At 53.5% G+C, this 19,284-nt stretch overlaps 3 protein-coding genes across 3 annotated transcripts; 1 reads left to right on the top strand and 2 right to left on the bottom strand.

The window, feature by feature from the left end:
• Positions 1-7,540: 7,540 nt before the first annotated feature.
• J4E85_007814 (uncharacterized protein) lies at positions 7,541-8,728 on the bottom strand (the record flags this gene model as incomplete). Its single annotated transcript, XM_051472044.1, has 2 exons — positions 7,541-7,619; positions 7,773-8,728. 2 exons carry the CDS (start codon positions 8,726-8,728, stop codon positions 7,541-7,543), a joined length of 1,035 nt encoding a protein of 344 aa, XP_051324241.1.
• Positions 8,729-12,562: 3,834 nt separating this feature from the next.
• Positions 12,563-13,239, bottom strand: J4E85_007813 (uncharacterized protein; the record flags this gene model as incomplete). The annotated part of the gene is made up of 2 exons (XM_051472043.1): positions 12,563-13,087; positions 13,138-13,239. 2 exons carry the CDS (start codon positions 13,237-13,239, stop codon positions 12,563-12,565), a joined length of 627 nt encoding a protein of 208 aa, XP_051324240.1.
• A 2,417-nt stretch (positions 13,240-15,656) lies between these two features.
• On the top strand, positions 15,657-16,636 carry J4E85_007812 (uncharacterized protein; the record flags this gene model as incomplete). The annotated part of the gene is made up of 3 exons (XM_051472042.1): positions 15,657-15,989; positions 16,056-16,410; positions 16,539-16,636. The coding sequence occupies 3 exons, from the start codon at positions 15,657-15,659 to the stop codon at positions 16,634-16,636; spliced, it is 786 nt and encodes a 261-aa protein (XP_051324239.1).
• Positions 16,637-19,284: the final 2,648 nt, after the last annotated feature.

Here is a 19,284-nt window from a genome sequence, read left to right as displayed (position 1 = left end):
TTTTGAGATACTCTGATTATACCGATTGATTTCATTACACTGCATGAATCCTAGCGATACAGAGTATGTCTTCCTCCCCATAGGGCTCAAGTGCTCAGCTGAATCCTGTACAGCCCAGCCAGGATCTTCGAGCCGACCACAGCCATACACTTATACGCATCACTACCTGCGCACAGCCTTCGCGTGACGAAACCGATGGCGAGCCTCTGTCAGAGTATTGGTCTTCCCTGGAGCGTCCAGTTTGAAGAGCCATGACTCAAGGCAAGCCCCGGCCACAGGACCAAGGCGTATGGTCATCTCGATTCCATTGGATCACGTCGCGTTGATAGAAGGATGAGAATCCAAGGCAATTAGGTAGAAGAGCCAGTAAGGTCCGGACAACGCGAAGGCCCCTATCGCTGACGAGCCTTTTCAGGCCCACCGGACAACAACATACGCCATCCCAGGCAGCCACCTCTTATAAACATGAGCCCCCCATACCTAGGTATATAGACGACTGCCCGCCATCGTATATATCGCATTTATGAAGCTCAGACGGCTGATCCTTGGTCGAAACATGTTACAGACCTGTGACCAAAAGCAACAACGTTAGCTAGCTCTCGTGAGGGGAACCCTGGGCGACGTTCAACAACATACCTGCCAGTCGCCTCACTTCGAAGTGATCGACAGAAAGACCTCGTCTTGTCGCACATCGAGATACGAACGTGCGGAAGGCATGCGTGTAGCTTGTGCCTCGTGATACGACACGCACCTAGCCGTTCGCGACTTCCCGGTGGATTGGGCCCTCCCACCTTGGAAGTGGCTGCTCATGGGCTCTTGTGCGCGACGGACAACACGTCACCACAGACGTCGGTGACCTTGTCCTGTTAGCCAGCGCTGTGGGCTATCGATATTGGGCTAGTCGCATCCCGTTGGCTATGTCGGAGAGAGGCCTGTGGGTCGTGAATCATGTAAAGTTTGGGTCGGGCCCCATTCGGCGCCGTCGTCGCCGCCCAGCACCTCACGATGCCAGGGCTTTCAACTCGACTACTGCATCCTCAACCATCTCGCAACGACATCCTCGTCCTTCCGGAATGCGCATAGTCACGGAGGACTTCTTCTTTGTTCTCATGCGGGAATGTGGCGAGGTAGTCGGTACCTGGACGATGTGACGTGGCTGGCCTACCGAAGGCTGGAGGAACCTTCCACCCGCACCATCAACCTTCGTCAACGACAACCCATCAATACATACAACGGCACCAAGACTTTTCATCGCAAACGTATACCAAACAACAACAAAACGATCGAATAAAAGAGATGGGCTTATACAAGTAAAGACTGCGTGTACGTTCGGTGTACATATTGCGTCAACGTTATGGGCATGGGCAACATAGGAAATGGCACTAACGAAGCGTGCTGAGCATGGTGTGGGCGTGGCAGCTTACAACATATGAGAAGTGCGTAGGGCTACATATATCGAATGCGAACCTGTCCCCTCCGTCGGACCGATAGCCAAAAGATAGTAATGGGGAACATTAAGAGCGGGAAGAAAGAGATAGTCTTGGTGTCGTTGATGCTTTGGGGAAGGTTGAGGGCAAGATGTCGACCCTGTTGTCGATATGGTTCAGCCTGCCCAACTCGACATGTTGCTGAACTCGACTTCTTGGTTTCTACGGGCGGACCTCGAAGCGGACGACCGACGCACGAGCGGACTATCGACAGCAAGCTCAGGATGGTTCCTCCTGTAATGCTTCAGTCGAGCATCTTTTCTCTGGAACTCCTTGGCACACGTGTCATCTTCGCACACATACGCTTGGCCCTCTCTGTGCTTTTGCCTCTTGTGTCTCCCTAGAATGCAAAGTCAGTGTATATTTCACACGCAGTTTTTAAGGCCACGACTTGCCTAGGTTGCCTCTTCGATACTGGCCACTGAAAGCCTGCCTGCAGTCACCCACGTCGCAGTACATTACCTCCGGAGTGAAAGTTGGAGGACCTGTCGAAGAAGCATCGGATGCAGAAGACCGTGTGGAATGAGTTCTTGACAGTGGTACGACTAGGTTGGCTCCATACTGAAAAGAGCTTTCCATGGTCGGTGGGGGCTCCATGGGAGGCATATAGTAGTCGTTGTCGATGTCGATGTCGATGTGAGGGACAGTCCCGGAGGGTGTACAATCAGGCGGAATGTGCTCGGGGTCCGTGTTCTGTGGGTATCCCGTGCCTGGACGCTCAGTAAGGGTACTGTCGAGCATGCTACCACCGCTATAGTCCATTGATGATAGTGGAGTACAAGAATCGCCCATGTAGCCCGAATCCGACCCTTCATGGTCCGTTGTCGAAAATGTCGGCTCTGAGATGTTTTGCCAATCTGGCATGGTCGGCTCCTCAAGAAGATATGGCGAATAGTTCATGCTGGCCGGATAGTAAGGCGACCACGGTGGCTGTTCGGGGTCGCCGTGAATGAGTTCCATATTGACCCCGTCACCCACATCGACTTGCCCGGGACAGGCAATGTGGGAGTGGTAGGAATCCTCACGGCTGACCACGCTTGCGTCTTGGATCATCTGGCTACTAGCGATCGCGTTCGCTTGGTGATAATATCCGGGAGGTTGTATAGGCGAGTTCATGGAGCCATTGAACGCGACACTGGGTACACTCTGCCGCGCGGACTGGCTACTCGTCATCGATATGGACGCGCTGCCTTGCCCATGAGAATATCCCTGGCGGCTGTGCCAGCCGCCCGTGGAACCGGGTATGTTCAGATGGTAGTGCGACGTGCCAGGGTAGTTCGCCGAAGCAGGGTCCCCATTGCCGCACGACTGTTTCTGTTCCATGCTTTCCTGTTGTTCCGCCCACGCGTGCGACCTGTTGCCTTCGAACACAGGAGGATTTGTATAGGATCCACCGCTGGTAAATTGCGTGGCCAGCTGCTGGAAGGATCGTGAGTTGTGGGGCTGGGGCATGCATGGGCCAACGACATTGTCGTCAAGCGAAAAATCATGGCCACCGGCATACTGATGCAGTATAGGTTGGCTACCGTGATCGACGTTCGAACGCCTTTGGCTGCGCCGCCCAGTATGGGAAGGGCGCCGATGCTGGTCGGGTGGGTACATCTTGTAACCAGCCTTGCTCGAGGTAGTGACCCTTTGCGCAAGGAATGCGGAAACCAGTTCTCGGATCTCTCAGAGACTCTATCGTCGATATGAGACACGAATGGGCGGAGGCGTGTGCGTTGCTGGATGGCGTCAAACAAGAAACGACGCGTTGAGATGCGATCCGGAAGCCAGTACAGTCTCTAAGCCGGCCGCGTGAGCTTGGAGGGGACGGTACGAGGGCTGAACGATGCCGGTCTGGTGAAAGATCGGATATGAAGCAACAAGGGAGTGGTAGCCGATGGACCACCTCCGTTGGTGTCGATGTCGCAATGCTTGACTCTACAGCCTTGTCCGCCTTTTTTGCTCGGATTCTGAGATGTGTCCACGGCCGCGATGTATTCGGACCAAACAAGTAAAAGAGAAGGTATTGAAGAAGACCGAAGGTTGTTTCTTGTCGCGCAGGCCGCTTCGAGGGTATGGCCGTTGAGGTCGACGAGCCTAGTAAAAGCGCCAAGCGACCAGAGGGTCGACAACGGAGAAGCCTTTGACAACGCTTTTACTTCTTCAGAATGTCTTGTGTGTGTTGGGAGTCCACCTCTTCACCTCAAGATGAACAATGATGTTGCTGCTGTGGTGTTCCGTTGCTTGCCGCAGCCTTTGTATTCGACTCGACTACGATCGGCAGGTATGGCAAACGAAACGCGCGGATTTGCAATCGAGTAGAGGTACGCGATGGAGGAAGAGGAGGAGGAGGAGGAGGATGTATGGTCGACCGTGGTAGCCAACACGAAGGGGCGTAGGGTACTATGTACTCAAGTCTCGTGCTCGATGAAGGACTGTGACGCCCGGGGTAACTATGCAGTTAGCCCGACACGTACGCTGGTCGAGCCAGGGAAGTTTACGTTGGTACTGTTAAGGGCGCGGAACCTCTCTAGCCCAGGGAAGCAGTCCCTCGAGGGCTTGATTTCGCTGCGCAACAACACGCATTTCGCCGACGACTAGGAAGTGGGTCCGACGTTTGTTGTCAACTTTTGCCTACTGCCTCTTCCCGGAGAGTAGGAACGGCGCTGCGCTAGCGTCGGTATCTGCCCCTTGGGTTATTAGCAGAAACGTTCAATCCATTACAGCAGATCGATCAAAGCCGATGGAGATGACAATGAGTGGCTGCGAGCCTCGGAGCCTCCTCCACCGTTTCGGGGCTCAGCGGGCCCAGTGTCATAAGAGGGCGCGTTCGGTAGCCAAGTGCGCAGGGCATGTGTAGCCGATTCCATGATGATAAAAGCAGCGAATACGGGACTACTGGTATGCGCAGAGGGCCGCGACGGGGCCGACAGCGAGGCTGAACCGACGGTACGTAAAGATCGAATTTACAACATTGGGATCCTGGCCCTTTTGATCCACGTCGATCATCAGCCATCATCCGGCGCCAACTTGAGAAGGGTGTGAATATGCAGTATGGCTTGCAGCAGCTCGTCGTCTATACGCATCCTCTGCGTGGGGCACATGAGCCGGCATGTCTTCTAGGCCCCGGCATACTCGAATCGCAGATGGCGCGTGAATGGCCACTCCACGAGGGAGGCGATATAGATCAACAATACCGACTGCGTGCTTTCGATTATGCCGGCGACCCGATATATTCTATACTACCTGGAACATATCTGTTGGATCGATTAAGCTTGCAGACGAAGATGAAGATGGGTTGTGGATACCAAGCGCCAGTGGCTTGACACGGTTCACGGTTCGGGTTTGTGCAGCCGGCGGCGCATCACACCTTACCTCTCAATCAAGCACGCTTTGCGCGCAACGCGTGTAGCTTAATTGTTGCGCATGATCGAGAAAGGCAGATTTCTTCCAAAAGCTGAGAACAGTTTGCAAGCTCATCGGCACATCTCCATTACACCGAGCGCTCGAGTCGAGATTGAACTATTTTCCATTGAATCAGCGAGCCCCTGTGTCCAGCTGTAAGCCTGCTCAGCCGGACGATTGAGCCACCAACGACTTCTTCCAATGGGCCTATGCACCTGTTGTGCCACGATGTCGAGCGGGGATTAGCAAGCACCCAGCGCTTGGCGACTTTCATGGGAGAATGGAAGTGAACAACGAAAAGGGTGGCGTCTTCCTCGAAACGAGACTTCGTTTCTTCCCGCCATTGCCCTTCCGCTGCGATTGAAGTGCTTGGGCCACGCCAACGCAATTCTGTTCCACACGGACTGTCGCTTGTGCGAACTGCGCGTTAGTCCGACAAGCGAAAAAGTAAACGTGGGCGTCAACCCCGCACAGGTGCGTGTCTGCAGAAGCAGTGCGTATTCCATCGCGCAGCCGCCAAGTGCGAAACAAGATTAGACATCTGATAGCGCGGACTTTTGCCCCACCATCGACACGTGATGTGAGGCTCTGCGAGGGCGCGCGAATAAGAAACAGCACCACCATGGAATTTGCGAGGGCTTCGGTACCCACATGCCGTTGGAATTCTATGGGCTAGCGGGCCGATACGATACAGTTCCGGCACGACGGGAAACAGACCATCCGATGTCTGTTACTCCACGCCGCACACTTGCAGCCAAGCTAGTGCACACAAAGTGAGACGAGACGGGCGCTATCACTCTTGACGTCCAAGGCACAAGGCCTTGCTTTCGTCGTCAAGGTGCTGACGCATCGCATCCGGGCCCTCATGCAGCCCATCTTGCCATGACACGGCACTCAGAGCGTCGGAGAAATCACCATTACTGCCCTTTAGTCTCTAATACGATGGCATCCTGGATGGCTGATCAGCATACCGAGAACCTTGGAATATCCCCGGAAACGCAGACAACATAGCCCTCTTTTGCTAATGCACGACGCCCGTCCAGACGGAAGGCGGACACAGGGCAGTATTGCTCCTACTCTAGGATAACCTTCCGACACGTGTGGCCCACCATCACTTGCCATATTTGTCGTAGCTCCTACTGCAAGATGAAGGAATACGCCCCGTTCCAGGGATATTCAGCTGTACAGGGCTGGCCATTTATCCGCCGCGGATCACCAGGATCCACTTTCGCGCATACGAGACTCAAATCAGCAGATCACAGTCACTACCTAGGTGGAAGGAGTGGTGATGTTGGATGGTACTTTTCTTTGCTCGCGCACAAAGTCGCTCGGCAAAAGGATGTGGAGAAAACCCCAGCAGCGGCCCTGTCAGACACGGAAACGCTCTATTCGTACCGCTGCTCGCTCGCAGATATATCAGCCAACGGAGCTTGGTGACGAGTATCTCTAACAGTCATCTCGCATATGCTATGATCGGCGTCAGCCTCCCTCTTGAAGGATTCACTACACATCACGCGTGCTCGTAGCGTCCACTGTACGACTCTGCCTACACGGCGGTGAGCGCTTCACCTGTGGCATATACGTATCATCCGCTATAGCGATCGTTGATGATTCGGAAGCGGTGGATGCGTTGGCATCGCCAGTACGAACCGCGACTGTTATTTTTGTAACCATGCTCCTGACAATTCCACGACCCAAGGCATCGGGAATATGTCAGCCTCAAGGGCCGGTTCAGGCGATGCCCATCAGCGGCCCACTACACCACAGCATGCAGCAATTACGCCCGGGTACGGCATAGCTGAGCATCTGCGCACTAGATGCCGGACCGACTGAACTCAAATTACTTGGAGGACTCGAAAACATTGGATGAAAGCGATTTGCACATTGACCAAACCCCGCAACGCGGTATACACTGGACATGTGATCTGTCTGTTGCGCCCTCTTGGGCCCCCATGGCCACGGATACAACGGCACCGCAGCGCAAGTGGCAAATGGCAGTCATTTGATGCGACCCTAGCACCGAAAGATGACAAAATGGCGAAGCTTTGTTGGTCTCACTGGCTTTGCTGGGCTCACGGGGCTCCAAGGGCGAAGGCCTGCAAGCGCCGCCACGTGGGACTGCTGCGAGTTGTTACCCTACCGTGTGGAATGGCGAGCATGCTGCTTTAACACCCGCATCTGGTACCCAGCATGACAAGACGGGAGGCCTAATTGAGCTCACGCCATTCCTTCTATGTTGGCTCTAACCGCACTGTTTGATAACTCCGCAGAGCCGCATGCCTCTTCAATCGTTATCTCCGTTGTCTGCGTTGGCCTACCCCAGATCTTGGAATACTAGGTATGGGGCCCCTACTAGGCTCCAGGCTCCTCACTGGCACGTCAGATTGGGATGTCACAGTGGCCATATGATTGGTCGCGTGCATCCTGATATACATTTTGATCATTACACTTCTAGCTACGAAGTTGAAGACGCGCATGTGCGCTGAATTACATTAAGAGCGCCCCAGCGCAGTAAGAGAACAACCAGTGCGCCCCGACGAGGGTAAAGAGAAGATGCCGCAAGCAGCTGTTCATACCACCAGGGCGAGAGAGACTCCAGCTCTCGATCTGCACTGCAAGGGATTGGTCATTACAGTCGATCGTTGTCTTTGCTGCTGGCGCAACTATTTCGTTCGCTTCTTCGGCATCGCGTCCAGGATGCGGTGCTTCTTCCATTCGTGTTTGCGGGTCGCATCGGTCCTCCTGTAAGCCTTTTGGCAAACGCGGCACACGGATCCGACTACGACAGCAACTGGATTATGAAAGGCAATATTATGCCGTCGCAGGTTGCCTTTCCGATACCTGAAGTCAAGTCAATACCTGTGCATGAGCGAGTTGCGAGAGGGCGAAGCTTACCTGCCACGGAACGTTTTGCCACACTTATTGCAATGCTCTAGCGGAGCATCATTCCCGTTCTGTTCCAGAACCTCGCAGAATTGAGGATATTGATAATCCTCAAGCTCAACGAACTTGGTAGGCGGTCCCTGGTTTCCTCCAAAGCGATGGGCGTTCTGCAGTGATTCGGGTTGTTGAGCTGCGGATTCCTGACGTTTGATGTTTTCATCTTTAGCAGCATCTTGTTCATACCCGCCACGAAAATGCCATTCCTGGTGCTCGGAGAGTTCGTAGGTACCGAAGCGGATACCAGTGGCGTCATGCCGCTGCGAACGCAGCTCCGGCAAGCACTGGCCTAGTGCAGGTGGTGATTGGATACCGGAAACATGCGACTCATGGTCTGCAAGACCAAACTTTACCGAAAATCCCATTGGGTCATCTTGTCGCCCATCAAGACCTTTTACCGGTTGCTGCGCGATTGCTCGAGAAGACTCCATGTGACTTGCTTCCAGGGAAGAATAGTCCCAGTCTGTGTTCACTTGAAATGACCTAGGCAAATCGAAACCGTTGGATGGGAAACTTTCAAGAGGCGATACGGTACTAACGGGGCGATTGGCATTCGAATAGAATCGGGCGGAGCAAATGCCGTTGACGTCGGGTGTGACAGGCGATACGGGCGATGGCGACGACTTGTGAGATTGCCGCCCGCTGATCATACTGGGCGCTGAGACCGAGTGGTACTGGGTGTTCAAAGCCCACAGTAACATTGGCGCGTCGGCATTTGTGGATGAGCGTCGTACGGGAGTCGCATCGCACTCGTCGGTCTCATTCAGATCTAAGAACGATGCTTGACTCATGTCAGACTCGAGAGAGTGGTCCTGGGTTCGCTCCATAAGACCTTCCAGCTCAGCGAAGACATGGTCTCCTTCAAGCTCTGGAGCAAGCATAAGCCTATCTGACAGTTCGTGGAGCGGCATTGCAGGAAGTTCATATCCGTACGAAGATCCATAAGGCGGCGGGCTCTCGTTGTGAACAGCTTCCGCATATTGTTGGGGATCCATCCGGCAAGTTCGTACTGAGACCCGGCAGAGCTTTCGTAAGAACGTTCGGCACCTGGAGACTGTGGTGCTACTAGGATCTCTTGGATGACTTGGGATTGATGGGCTTTTGGCGTCGTCGACTGGCACAGCGATGGTAGAGTGGCTGCAAGCACATGAACGTGTGCTTGGCGTCGTTGGTTTGTCGGCCAATCTATGCCGAGATGTCGAGATGCTGGAACTCAATCAGTACAGTGGACTTCAGCTGGAACAACAGCCACTGATGGGATCTTGGACTCACGTACGTAATGCTCCAGCGACGTTTTGCCTCGATGTGAATGAGCATGTTCGGAATGCGGGGGGTGATCTCGAAATTATGTGGCAAAGAGCATCCGCAATACTGAAGGACTTTATTGAGTCCAAGTACATGCAGACGTCATGGCCAGGAGGAATCGTGTAAGTTCCTTCAGGACTGCCGACTCCCACCAGGACCGCGCGTTATGAACCGGCGGCGCGATAAATGCCTCCAACCCGGAAGCTCGATGCCATTGGAAGGACAATCCAGGAGCCCGATACACCATGTCGCTGGCAGTGGCCTCGATCTCGAAAGATCAAAAGAAGGCAAGAGGTCTGGAGGACTCTGCGTCGCACTAAGAAGCCCTGAACTGTAGTGTATGTGTACGAGCTTGTGGACAGCTCAAGCAACGGCCAAGACTAGAACGCGTCCTAGCTTCGATAGTATCGGTGTCGAGGGATTGGGTACAGATGAAACGTTCATCTATTCTTGTTGCCTCAGGCCCTTGGATGTCTCGGGCCGTCCAGCTGGTGTAGGTCCATTGGCTGCGTCGGCGAGCCTACACATGGCAAGAAAGAAGGCGACGCCAAGCGTTGGTTCCGATGTGGAGGAATGGGGTTGTCGGTCATAGTCGAAAAGGGCTTTACCCTCACCGCAATCCAGAACAAGAGACGGGCAACAAGGATGGCGCTAACTTTCGGAAAGTGAAGCGGGGCTATCCCTGGACACCGGCGGCGGGCGATAGAACATGCATCCCGGAAGAAGTGTGCCGGCTACTTCGATATGTTGTTCGCTGGCGAGTTCGAGAGTCCGGCAGGAACACGCGGTGTTGTGAGCCAGTTTCCGTGGCGGGCGTGGGGGTTGATTGGTTGTCGAAACCGAATTGGTAAAGGTGCGGCTCTGTTCGCAAAAACAATGGGGAACAACATCGAGGCTCTGGAAGCGCAAACTTCGTCAAGAAAGTTAGAGGCATAGCTTCAGATATATCCACCTGATATTCGGCCTTCGAAACTGTTTTCTCTCAACAGCACAGCCGCAACGATGGGGCCGACGGATTGCCAATTCAAGAGAGCACTACAGGGCAGAATCTCCAGAATCTGCCTGGGAGTCTGCCTCGAGAGGGAGTCTGAGCCACACTGTGGGTGCTCCAGCGACTGCCGACCGGTGAGTCTACCGGTTTTGATAATGGCCAGACGAGCCTGTAGTCTCAACAGATCTCAGACATCGGGAATACGTACTGCACGCTCGGTCACCAATGATGCCGACGCATCAGGCCCCCAGCGAACCAGCATCTTTTCAATCCGCACACTTTGGGTATAGATCGAGGCGCCAATCAACGAAGCGGCGCTTCACGAAACTTCGGTCTGATCTCCAAGCGACACGTCGTGCTCAACACGAAGCATGGACGGCTGGGCGGAGAGGCGAGGGCGCGAGTCAGCTAGAAAGAGGCAGACGGCACGAGCGTTCCCCCCTCCAGTTGCAGCTCATGACAAGTCCTAGAGCGATCAGTGCGGTATGCATCTACCTGCACGGTAGCGATTTCCCCATCCGCATGCAGGAGAGCCAACCTGAATCGAGCTTCAGCCCTAACGTCATCTAGGCAATGCCCAGGTGGTATCTTACGCGTGTTGCGGGCGGCCTCCACATGTCCTCCATTGCTGCCCGACTGCACACTGTTAGCGCGCAAAGTCCTCCGATCGATCGAAAGATGAAGCAAAGCTCGCAAAACATGCCGGTATGATGAAGAAATCGCGAGCGCTCTTGTGTCTCCGATGTTGGCTGTCACGTGCCTGTCAAGAGCGGGGCCCCCGCGGACCGTGTTTGGCGGGTGCTAGCGCGATCTAATCGCTTGGCGCGACATCACGTCACCACCCGCCTCCATACTTTGTCGAGTCAGTTGGAACGGCCACCGCGACGAACTCGGCCAACAACGCCTTTGCGCGGAACATACTGCGCGATGAACGTGCATGTAGAAGTATCGAATCTGGCCGACGACTTGATCTAGGCTCGACGTTACCTAACAGGACTAATGCAACAGCACCTTCGACCCGGATCTGGGGCTGGCCCACCGTATAGCGTACGACATCCGTCAAACGTCTGACAGGCAAGACCCTGTGGTCGCATATGCGACTCCAACCAGAGCCGCATCCATTGGGTTTTGGCCTGCAGCTTACGCCTCGATCTGGCGAACCATCCTCCCACCGCGACATCTGTATCACAGCATTCGCCGTGCCCTTCGCCGTGCCCTCCGCCGCCCCTACGGAACGCCAATCACTAGCAGATACTACCACAGTGCTGCTCCCGACCGCTATTAAGCGCCCATGACATGTGTGCCCTTCATGTACTCGGGTCCAGTTGCATTGTAGCCTCAAAGCCGCATCGAAGCTTGATTCGTCTAACGGCAGCGTCGCCCACTCCGCTGGTTGCGTGACATGCCTCCGTCCTCGGCGCGACGTCGGCACAATCGAATCGCCTCTGATCGGTAAGAAGAACGCATGCAGAAAGCCAAAGCACTTGCCTGCCGACATACTGAACAATGCTCCGCAGCTATAATAGAGCAGGGTTCTGCTGTATGATCGCCGTGATGCAGGAGAACAACACGGACGTCTACGGATACACGTCCTTGGTCAATCGCGATGAACTCAAATCAAAGGTGAGCTCGGCTGAACGAGTACTCGACTTCTGCACGCGCGTCCCATCGACGCCTTCAAGGAGGACTGGATACTTCATTGCATAAGCGCTGGAGTCCTCCTACGACCGACTGGCTGTCAGAGCTCCAACGCACAATGGTCCTCATCTCCTGTTATTGCCTCCAAACCTAGATCAGCAGCATGTCTCACTATCCCCATGCATGCATTTCCGGTCACCAAGTCCTGTTCGGCGACTAAAATCCGGTGAGTGTAAGCGATGTTGCGAAAAATCGAGATCGACATACCGGTGAGTGACGGACGTGTCAACCTCACGAACGGGCGAATTTGTGAGTAGAATGCGGCTCAACTGAACCTCGGAAGTAATTCCGGCTGAAGGTGGGAATGGAAGAATTCCGCTATGTTCACAGCAATCAGAGGGGAAATTGAAGTTCATCTCGACGAGCTTTCATATTGAAAATGCACACCAAACTCCAAAACTACCTGCCTGCTAACGCGCTACAAAAAATTGTGTACGAGTACACTGAGACAACGACTGTGCCAGACAGTCTAGATGGAAGGGTAGTCGCGAGCTGAGGGCGATAAAGCCCACCAGCCAACGAGGCTGGAGGATTTTCACTCCAACATCATCATGCGTGAGAAATGATACACCAAGTGCTGAGATAGTAGGCTGAGGTGAACCCAAGATGACTGCCGAAAAATTGACGCCTGGGGCTGGAACCTCAGCCAGTCGGCCCCCACTCGCCCTTAACAACCATAAACATAAATATAAGGAAACCAATTCTTCTCTCATCCTGTATCGTACCGTCGTGTTGTCATTCAATCCGATGTTCAGTTGCTTCCGTTAAATCGTTGTTGTCCATGTTGATGAGCGTATGGGTCGTACGGCCTATACTCCTCATACACTTCATCCCGATCGAACACCGCACCGTCACGTCTGATGTAGCCGACGGCGTCGTAGGGCCCGGAGCGTTGGGGCGCAGTTGAAGCGGAAGGATTACCACCAATGGGAGGCTGGTACGGATCCGGCTGCGCACGGCGCTCCGCCGACGAGGACGCGTGAGGTGGCGGCGATGAGTGGAAGTCACTCTCGGACATTTGGTAACGTTGGACGCGCAAATGAGAGGAAGAGTGATCTGTCTCGAACTGATATGGACCGTTGGAGGCGCGAGGTCCTTGAACTTGACGTCTTGGAGAGCGAGGTGCGGTGGATTGGGCTTGGTTGTCTGTCGCGCCGTTGGCGTACGCGTGGTAGGGCCATGATGATCGTTGCACTTGTGCGTATACGGAATCATTTCGTGGATCGTAGCCGTTGTTTTGTGTTGATGGAGTAGGTGCGCCTCCTCCGGAGGTAGACTGCGTCTCGTTAGCGGCGAGTTCCAACGCATGTAATGAAATAATCTTACGTTTGCGTATGAGTGACCACGAGAACTGCTGCTACGACTGCCACCGCCGTTACGGCCTGGCCCGTTGGAGCTACCGCCAGAGCGACGCTGTGATCCGCTCATTCTGTCTTGAGTGGACTAGTTGGATGCGTGAAGACGTTGTGTGTAGCGAGTGACTGCTGAAAGCGGAGTCAATGAAGGGAAGGGATAGCCTAGATCGAGAGATTGCGGCTGAAGGATGCGATCAGGCACAGGGGCGTGTGAGAAGTGGATGAGCTTTGGGCCAGTCACCTGATGCGTGGCGGGTCAGTCTGGTGTTAGATAAAGATGAATGATGGAGGAGTCTGTTGGTCACTTGGAGTGTGAGCGTGAAAGGCGGGAGTGAGAGAGTGATGGCGGGCACGAAGACAGTTTAAGAAGACGAGGACACGTCCAGTGGGAGTCCTTCTGTTAGGTATTCACTCCAATCCACCATGAATCTAGTTGCCTCAGGCACCCCCCCTGCCCCTGTGCCCTGTGCCCCCTGAAGCATGCGGGCCGCCTCCAGAAGGAGCGTGTTACACGCAATTTCTGACATTCGTTCTCGAGGACTTGTTCAATCAAACCACTTGCTGTCTGACTCACGATAGCCAGCGGGTCTCGTCCCGCGGGAACGCTAGGGTGGAGGCATAGGTTCTCGAGGAAGGGAGTCGGCCCTTCTCACGTCGCGTAGCTACCAATATGTGGCAAATCGAATCGAGACAGCTCTTCGCGCACATGAGCAATTCTCGCATGCAAAAGGGCGTAGGCGTGCTTGGGGCTGGGCGGTCTATTTGATTGGTCGGGCACCCAGGAACTTACCGCTTTTTGTCACACACATCGACGGTCCACTAGCTCAAAATTGTCTCCTACGCCTAGCAAAGCCTTCTTGAAACACGGCAGTGTATGTTGAAGGATGATGAGCCGAGCCGAAAGGGAGGCTCCGTGCAGTTCCGACAGTTTGGTTGCTAGCCTCCTTCTGTGACTACTCGGTTGGCCCACCTGAGGCCCACCTGGTTCGGTGAACCGACAATGAGACCGTTGCTCAGGCTTAGCGGATCCAATCATGGATGCAGGATGCAGGTTGATCATATCTCGTGGCACCAGGGCTGAAGACGAGATGACCTCGGTAGCCAATGAAGAGCCAGAGACCGGGAAGAGCAACTCTACCAATCCTGACCGTCAACGTGGTGAAGAGGGTGTATGCCTTCATCCCGTGGATGATGTAACTCGTGTCTGGATTGGCTTTCGCGTGGGATGGCAGCGCCGTGTGGCTCTCCACTATACGAGCTGAGAAGGTTATAACGGGGTATATGTGGTATAAAGCGGCGTTGCTTCTGCCCTGCCATCGAAATGAGTTGCCAGTGCCCAGCCGGCTCCTGTTCTCCACTACTCAGCCCTGCTGCAAGGATGTCGTAACTGCACTGCCCGTTTTCACGGTAAGAAGTTGGCTGCAGCAAGTGGCAGCTAGACTCCACACACGCTGCTCTTAGAAAGGCATAGTTCCAATCTGAGTACCGCGACGTGCCGTTGAGCCGCACTGACAAATCCGTAGAGCCTCGTTCCCAGTACTGCGGGCTGGCTCGCTTGACTAGAGTAAGCTGGAGGCATGCCCTCCGCCTATCTTTGCCGACGTGAGTGCCTGAGAAGGAGTCCCTTGCATGCAGCATTGGTAGGACAGTCGCTCAAAGCCTTGATTGGATCCTCCACGCCTTCATATAATCTTACTCGTCTTGATCCGAGCACTGATCCCAGCCAAGTCCATTCGTTCTGATGACGAAGCCCAACGCCGCCTTGTCCCACAACAGGAGAATCAACGGGTAGGGCTAGGACGACCCCGGTCCAACTCGCTAAGTTTTACGTCTGTCCAAGCATATCCTCGTTGTGTCCAAGCTCGTGGGCGGCACTAAATCTCGTGCGGGTGACCGTCGGGTGGGTCGAGAGGGTACATGTGTGCGACATAATCGATCGTATTCAAGTGAAGTATTTGGCAACTGGCATCAATCAGCGGATGAAGTTGAAGATGGTGGATCGCAAACAATCCAACAGAAAAATGAAACTGGAATGAGGTAGGGTCGGCAATGGAACTCACTAGCTTCACAACCCTTCTCCATCTATACATCGACAGTTCTTTCATCTCCTCATGCTCTCAATGAAGTCCATCAGTCTGTCCTCGCTGAGGCAGTGATAGACGGCATCCAGGTGAGTCCTGCCGTACTTCTGAGAGGTTCGCTTTCGGTCATGTCCCGGTGCGTCTGAGGCATGTCTACGTGGCACGTGGGCATGGGAGGCCTACTAGAGGGCAAATTAATAGAAGCGTGTGCTGAGCTGACGATTCTCTCTCCAATTAACTCATGAACATTGACAGTCGTCGTGAGGTGATAGAAACGCGCCTCACGACGCGCATCGTGCGCCAAGACGCCCAATGGCTTAACCCCGCCGCTTAAAGCCGTTCTCGAATGATCGCATCGCAACATCGCCAACACCAGAAACTCCCAAGTCGTCGCGCAATACCACCCAAGATGCCGGACCTCGACACCCTCCCACCAGAGATCCTCTTCACCATCCTCTCCTACACAGAACCCAACCTCAACCCCACGCTCTCCACCTACCCGCTCAACACCCTCGCCACAACAAACAAGCATCTCAACGCCATCGTCGAAGAATACGCGCGCAACCTCCTCAAACGCCACGCCGACATCGTCTTACCGAAGAATACGCGCATCTACACGTGCCGTCGAAAATGGCTGGGCGACATGTGTTACTTCTGCAAGAAGAAGACACAGCGGAAAGCGTGTTTATACAAGAGCGTAGCATGTTGTCTGGCGTGTGACAAAAAGGAGTATGAAAAGATGGTATGTACGCTCTGGGGATCTCAACGCTTCTTTACGTATATACGGTAATGCTAATATACCGGCCAGACAATGACACAAGCCATGACATCCACACAGCTCTCTAAACTCGACCTGTTCACGCCCTCTCCCCTCCACCTCGATCTCCCTCCTTTGGTAACAGCACCCTACCCCATCATGGGCGCCGCATGTATCATGCTCTCCGCGCCCGACGTCAGCACCCGCGCCGCACACGTACGATCCCGGCTCGGTGACGCAGCGCAGGACGAAAGCTATATGCGCAATCGCCGCGCGAAACACGACCGCATTGTCAAACATTTGGGTATCACGTATGAGCCCACTGTAGGGTGGTACATGTGTTCGGATGCGTCGCGCAATGGGGATGGAGATAGGGAGGAGAAGGAGAAGAAGAAGACGCCGGGAAGTATGCGCTCAGAAGAGAGTAGAATGGCGTATGCGGAGAAGGCGTTGGAGGAGGAGTGGAGGACGATGGGGTTGGGAGGGTTGGTAGCGCGGGATAGGGATTATATGGCTTGTGTGAGAGGGCGACAGGCAAGAAGAAGAAGAAGGAGAGAGAGTGTGAGTCTAGACTAGCGAGGTGGAAGGGAGAAGTCATGGCAGAAGGCGCAATGCGCGCATTAGTTGCTTAGTACATGTTTCCTGCTTTGCACATGTGCGCACTGTTTACCTGCTGTGTAGCGCTCATACTCTCTTCCTCTGCAGAAGAATACAACTTAAGTAGGGTTAAGAGAGACGTAAGAGATCAATACATAGAGTCGCGCACGCCTTTGCCTAAGATGCATACAAGAATATCTACTTTAGAGTTTGATAGCGAGGAATGCCAAGGCCTTAGAAGGTGAGTATTAACAAAACATTTGGAATGTGTTGTAGGCAAAGGCAATGTGGAATGCATAAGGCAGAAGATGTAAAGGTAAGAAGTCAAACAAGTAAGAACTCACGAACTTAAGAAGGGAACAAGATGTAATGACAAAATTGGTTGATTGAGGACCCAAAGATGCCAGCTAAATTAAACCACCACTACAGTTGAAACCCTGAAGTTGAAACCCATACAAGAAGTCCATATTCCATCCAGCCGACCAAGAAGATATCCAACCAACACCAAGTCCTTGCGCCATCCAACCACCACCATCGACTCCATCAAATCCAACCATCCACTAAACCAAGGCTCACCAGCAGCGATGTCAAGAACAGTGCTCGTCGAACATGCCGACACTCCACTATCATCACCAGAATTGACCTGAACTTCCGAAGAAGCCGCCATCTGGTTCAGATAAGATGATCAACCATCCTGGGGTCCGAAGACACCCAAGAGAACAACAAGAGGCCCAGTGTAGCGCAAGCGCCATTGACCGTCTGTCCTCCAACCTTGTTGTCTCGAGGCACTCTCGAGATGGCATCAACATCCAATGTGAAAGTGTCCAACAGTGACAGTGACTGAACCCAACACCACTGATCCTCCGCTCTTGCCAGTCCTTCTGATCCAAACCGCTACCAACTCAAGGGCCAACCATGCAGCCTGGCCTGCATCCCTGTGCCACAACTTGACTTTCGCGACGCGCATACGATCGGGAGTGGCGTGAGACTGTCGACAGTCAAAGGGGAATCGAGCCGGTGCCAGAGAGGTTGGTGCCTGTGCCGCGGTGCCGTCGGTGGTGGTGCATGTCGATGAGTAGAGGCAATGAGCCGATGTAGTAAGACGATGCGAGTTCGATGTGGTAGTAGGGTAGACCGAAGGTGACATAGGTGTCAAGATAGTTGAAGGTCGAATCGAAGTGAGGTAGGTAAGTTGGACCGAGGCGGGTAGGTGTGAGGCATGCGAGGCGGTGATGTTGAAGGCGAGGCTGAAAGTTGGAAGTGAAGTGGAGTCATGTTGCCTGTCGACAGTCGAGTGAGGAAGGGTTGATGTTGTTGTTACTCATGATGATTGTTGATGGATGATGTCATACACCATGAGTAAAGGCCGATGTCTGAAAATGTTAGCCAAGACTGAAGTGAAGTGAAGGAAGGGAAAGGAAGTACTTACTTGGAGGAATGCGGCCATGGTACTGAGGTTTGTTGGGGATAGTAAACTTGAGTTGTTGGAGAAGTGAGCGAGTGGGGAGTAAGAGGGAGAGAGGCGGGGGGATGGGGGGTTTATATAGACAGAGGGTGAGCCGGCAGATCACCGGCAGTCGGCACTAGCGCGTCTGAATACCAGGTGACTGACGTATTCTGTGAGCATATTGTTGCCTGGAGAACGTTCTAGGCGTGTAATATGGCCTGTTCTGGTGAGGTGAAGGCGCAAGTGAAGGCGGCTTTAGGAGCGCGAAAACAACAAGAAGCACGGACCAAAAGCGCGCATTACGACGACGACGTCCTGATTGGCTCACAAAGTGAGAACAGCGGCAAAACGGCAAAGGAAACTTCTGTAGATCGACAGTGACGGGGAATAGGATTGAGAGCGCGTAGTGACTGCAGTCTTGTGACGTACAATCAGTGACGTCGAATGCGAACAATAGAATGAGCGAGGCTGACACGTGCATGAAAATGGAACTTTTGTCTTGATGAGGAAAGAAAGAGGCGTGAAGTGAAGCATTGAGTATATGGAGAATGGAAAAGACAGTGACGCCCGATGGCGGTAAGTAGACACAAAACGAGCCACGCCGAAGACGCAACTGAGATGATAAATAAGGCGCTTGCTAGTTTAAGATTCCTGACTTTGCAGTGTTGGGGTGAGTTTAAGACTTTGGACAATCATGGGGTGTATAGACTGACAAGGTTCCTGGATCGTAATGGGCTGGAGGCTTTTAAGGATGAGTGAACGGGTTGGACGGAACTACGACGTTATGATGATAGACATGATTTCCTACGCCATGTACTAACGAGATGCTTTGTTTTCTTTACTTTCTCTATTTCTTGTGTGCCACACGTAGACTGAGTAATTGAGGTGTGATATGTTGAACTGGAATAGTAGTACATTGCAAAATCACCAATCCTGGTTGCTTACGCTGGGTTCTATAGCGAACCAAAACCAATGAGCCCAGGAGAACGCCGCCACAAGTCGACCGAAACAACAGGATGAAACGCGCATATACAAAAGTAACATAGAGGTACCAATAAACAGTAAACAACACCATCCATCGCTACCGCTGAGCGCCCGTGAGGCCTCCAGAAACGCCGGCAGATTATACAGGGCAAGGTAAAGAGATAGTCGGGAAATAATTACTCTACATATGGGCCGCCTGCATCATCATGATGATGATAACTATGCGCCAGTCCGCCGCTGCGCATCTGGGTA

This window comes from Alternaria conjuncta (genome assembly GCF_024043145.1).
Source record: "Alternaria conjuncta strain BMP 0040 chromosome Unknown scaffold_11, whole genome shotgun sequence".
Lineage (NCBI taxonomy): Eukaryota > Fungi > Ascomycota > Dothideomycetes > Pleosporales > Pleosporaceae > Alternaria > Alternaria conjuncta.
This window is presented reverse-complemented; position numbering and strand designations above follow the sequence as displayed.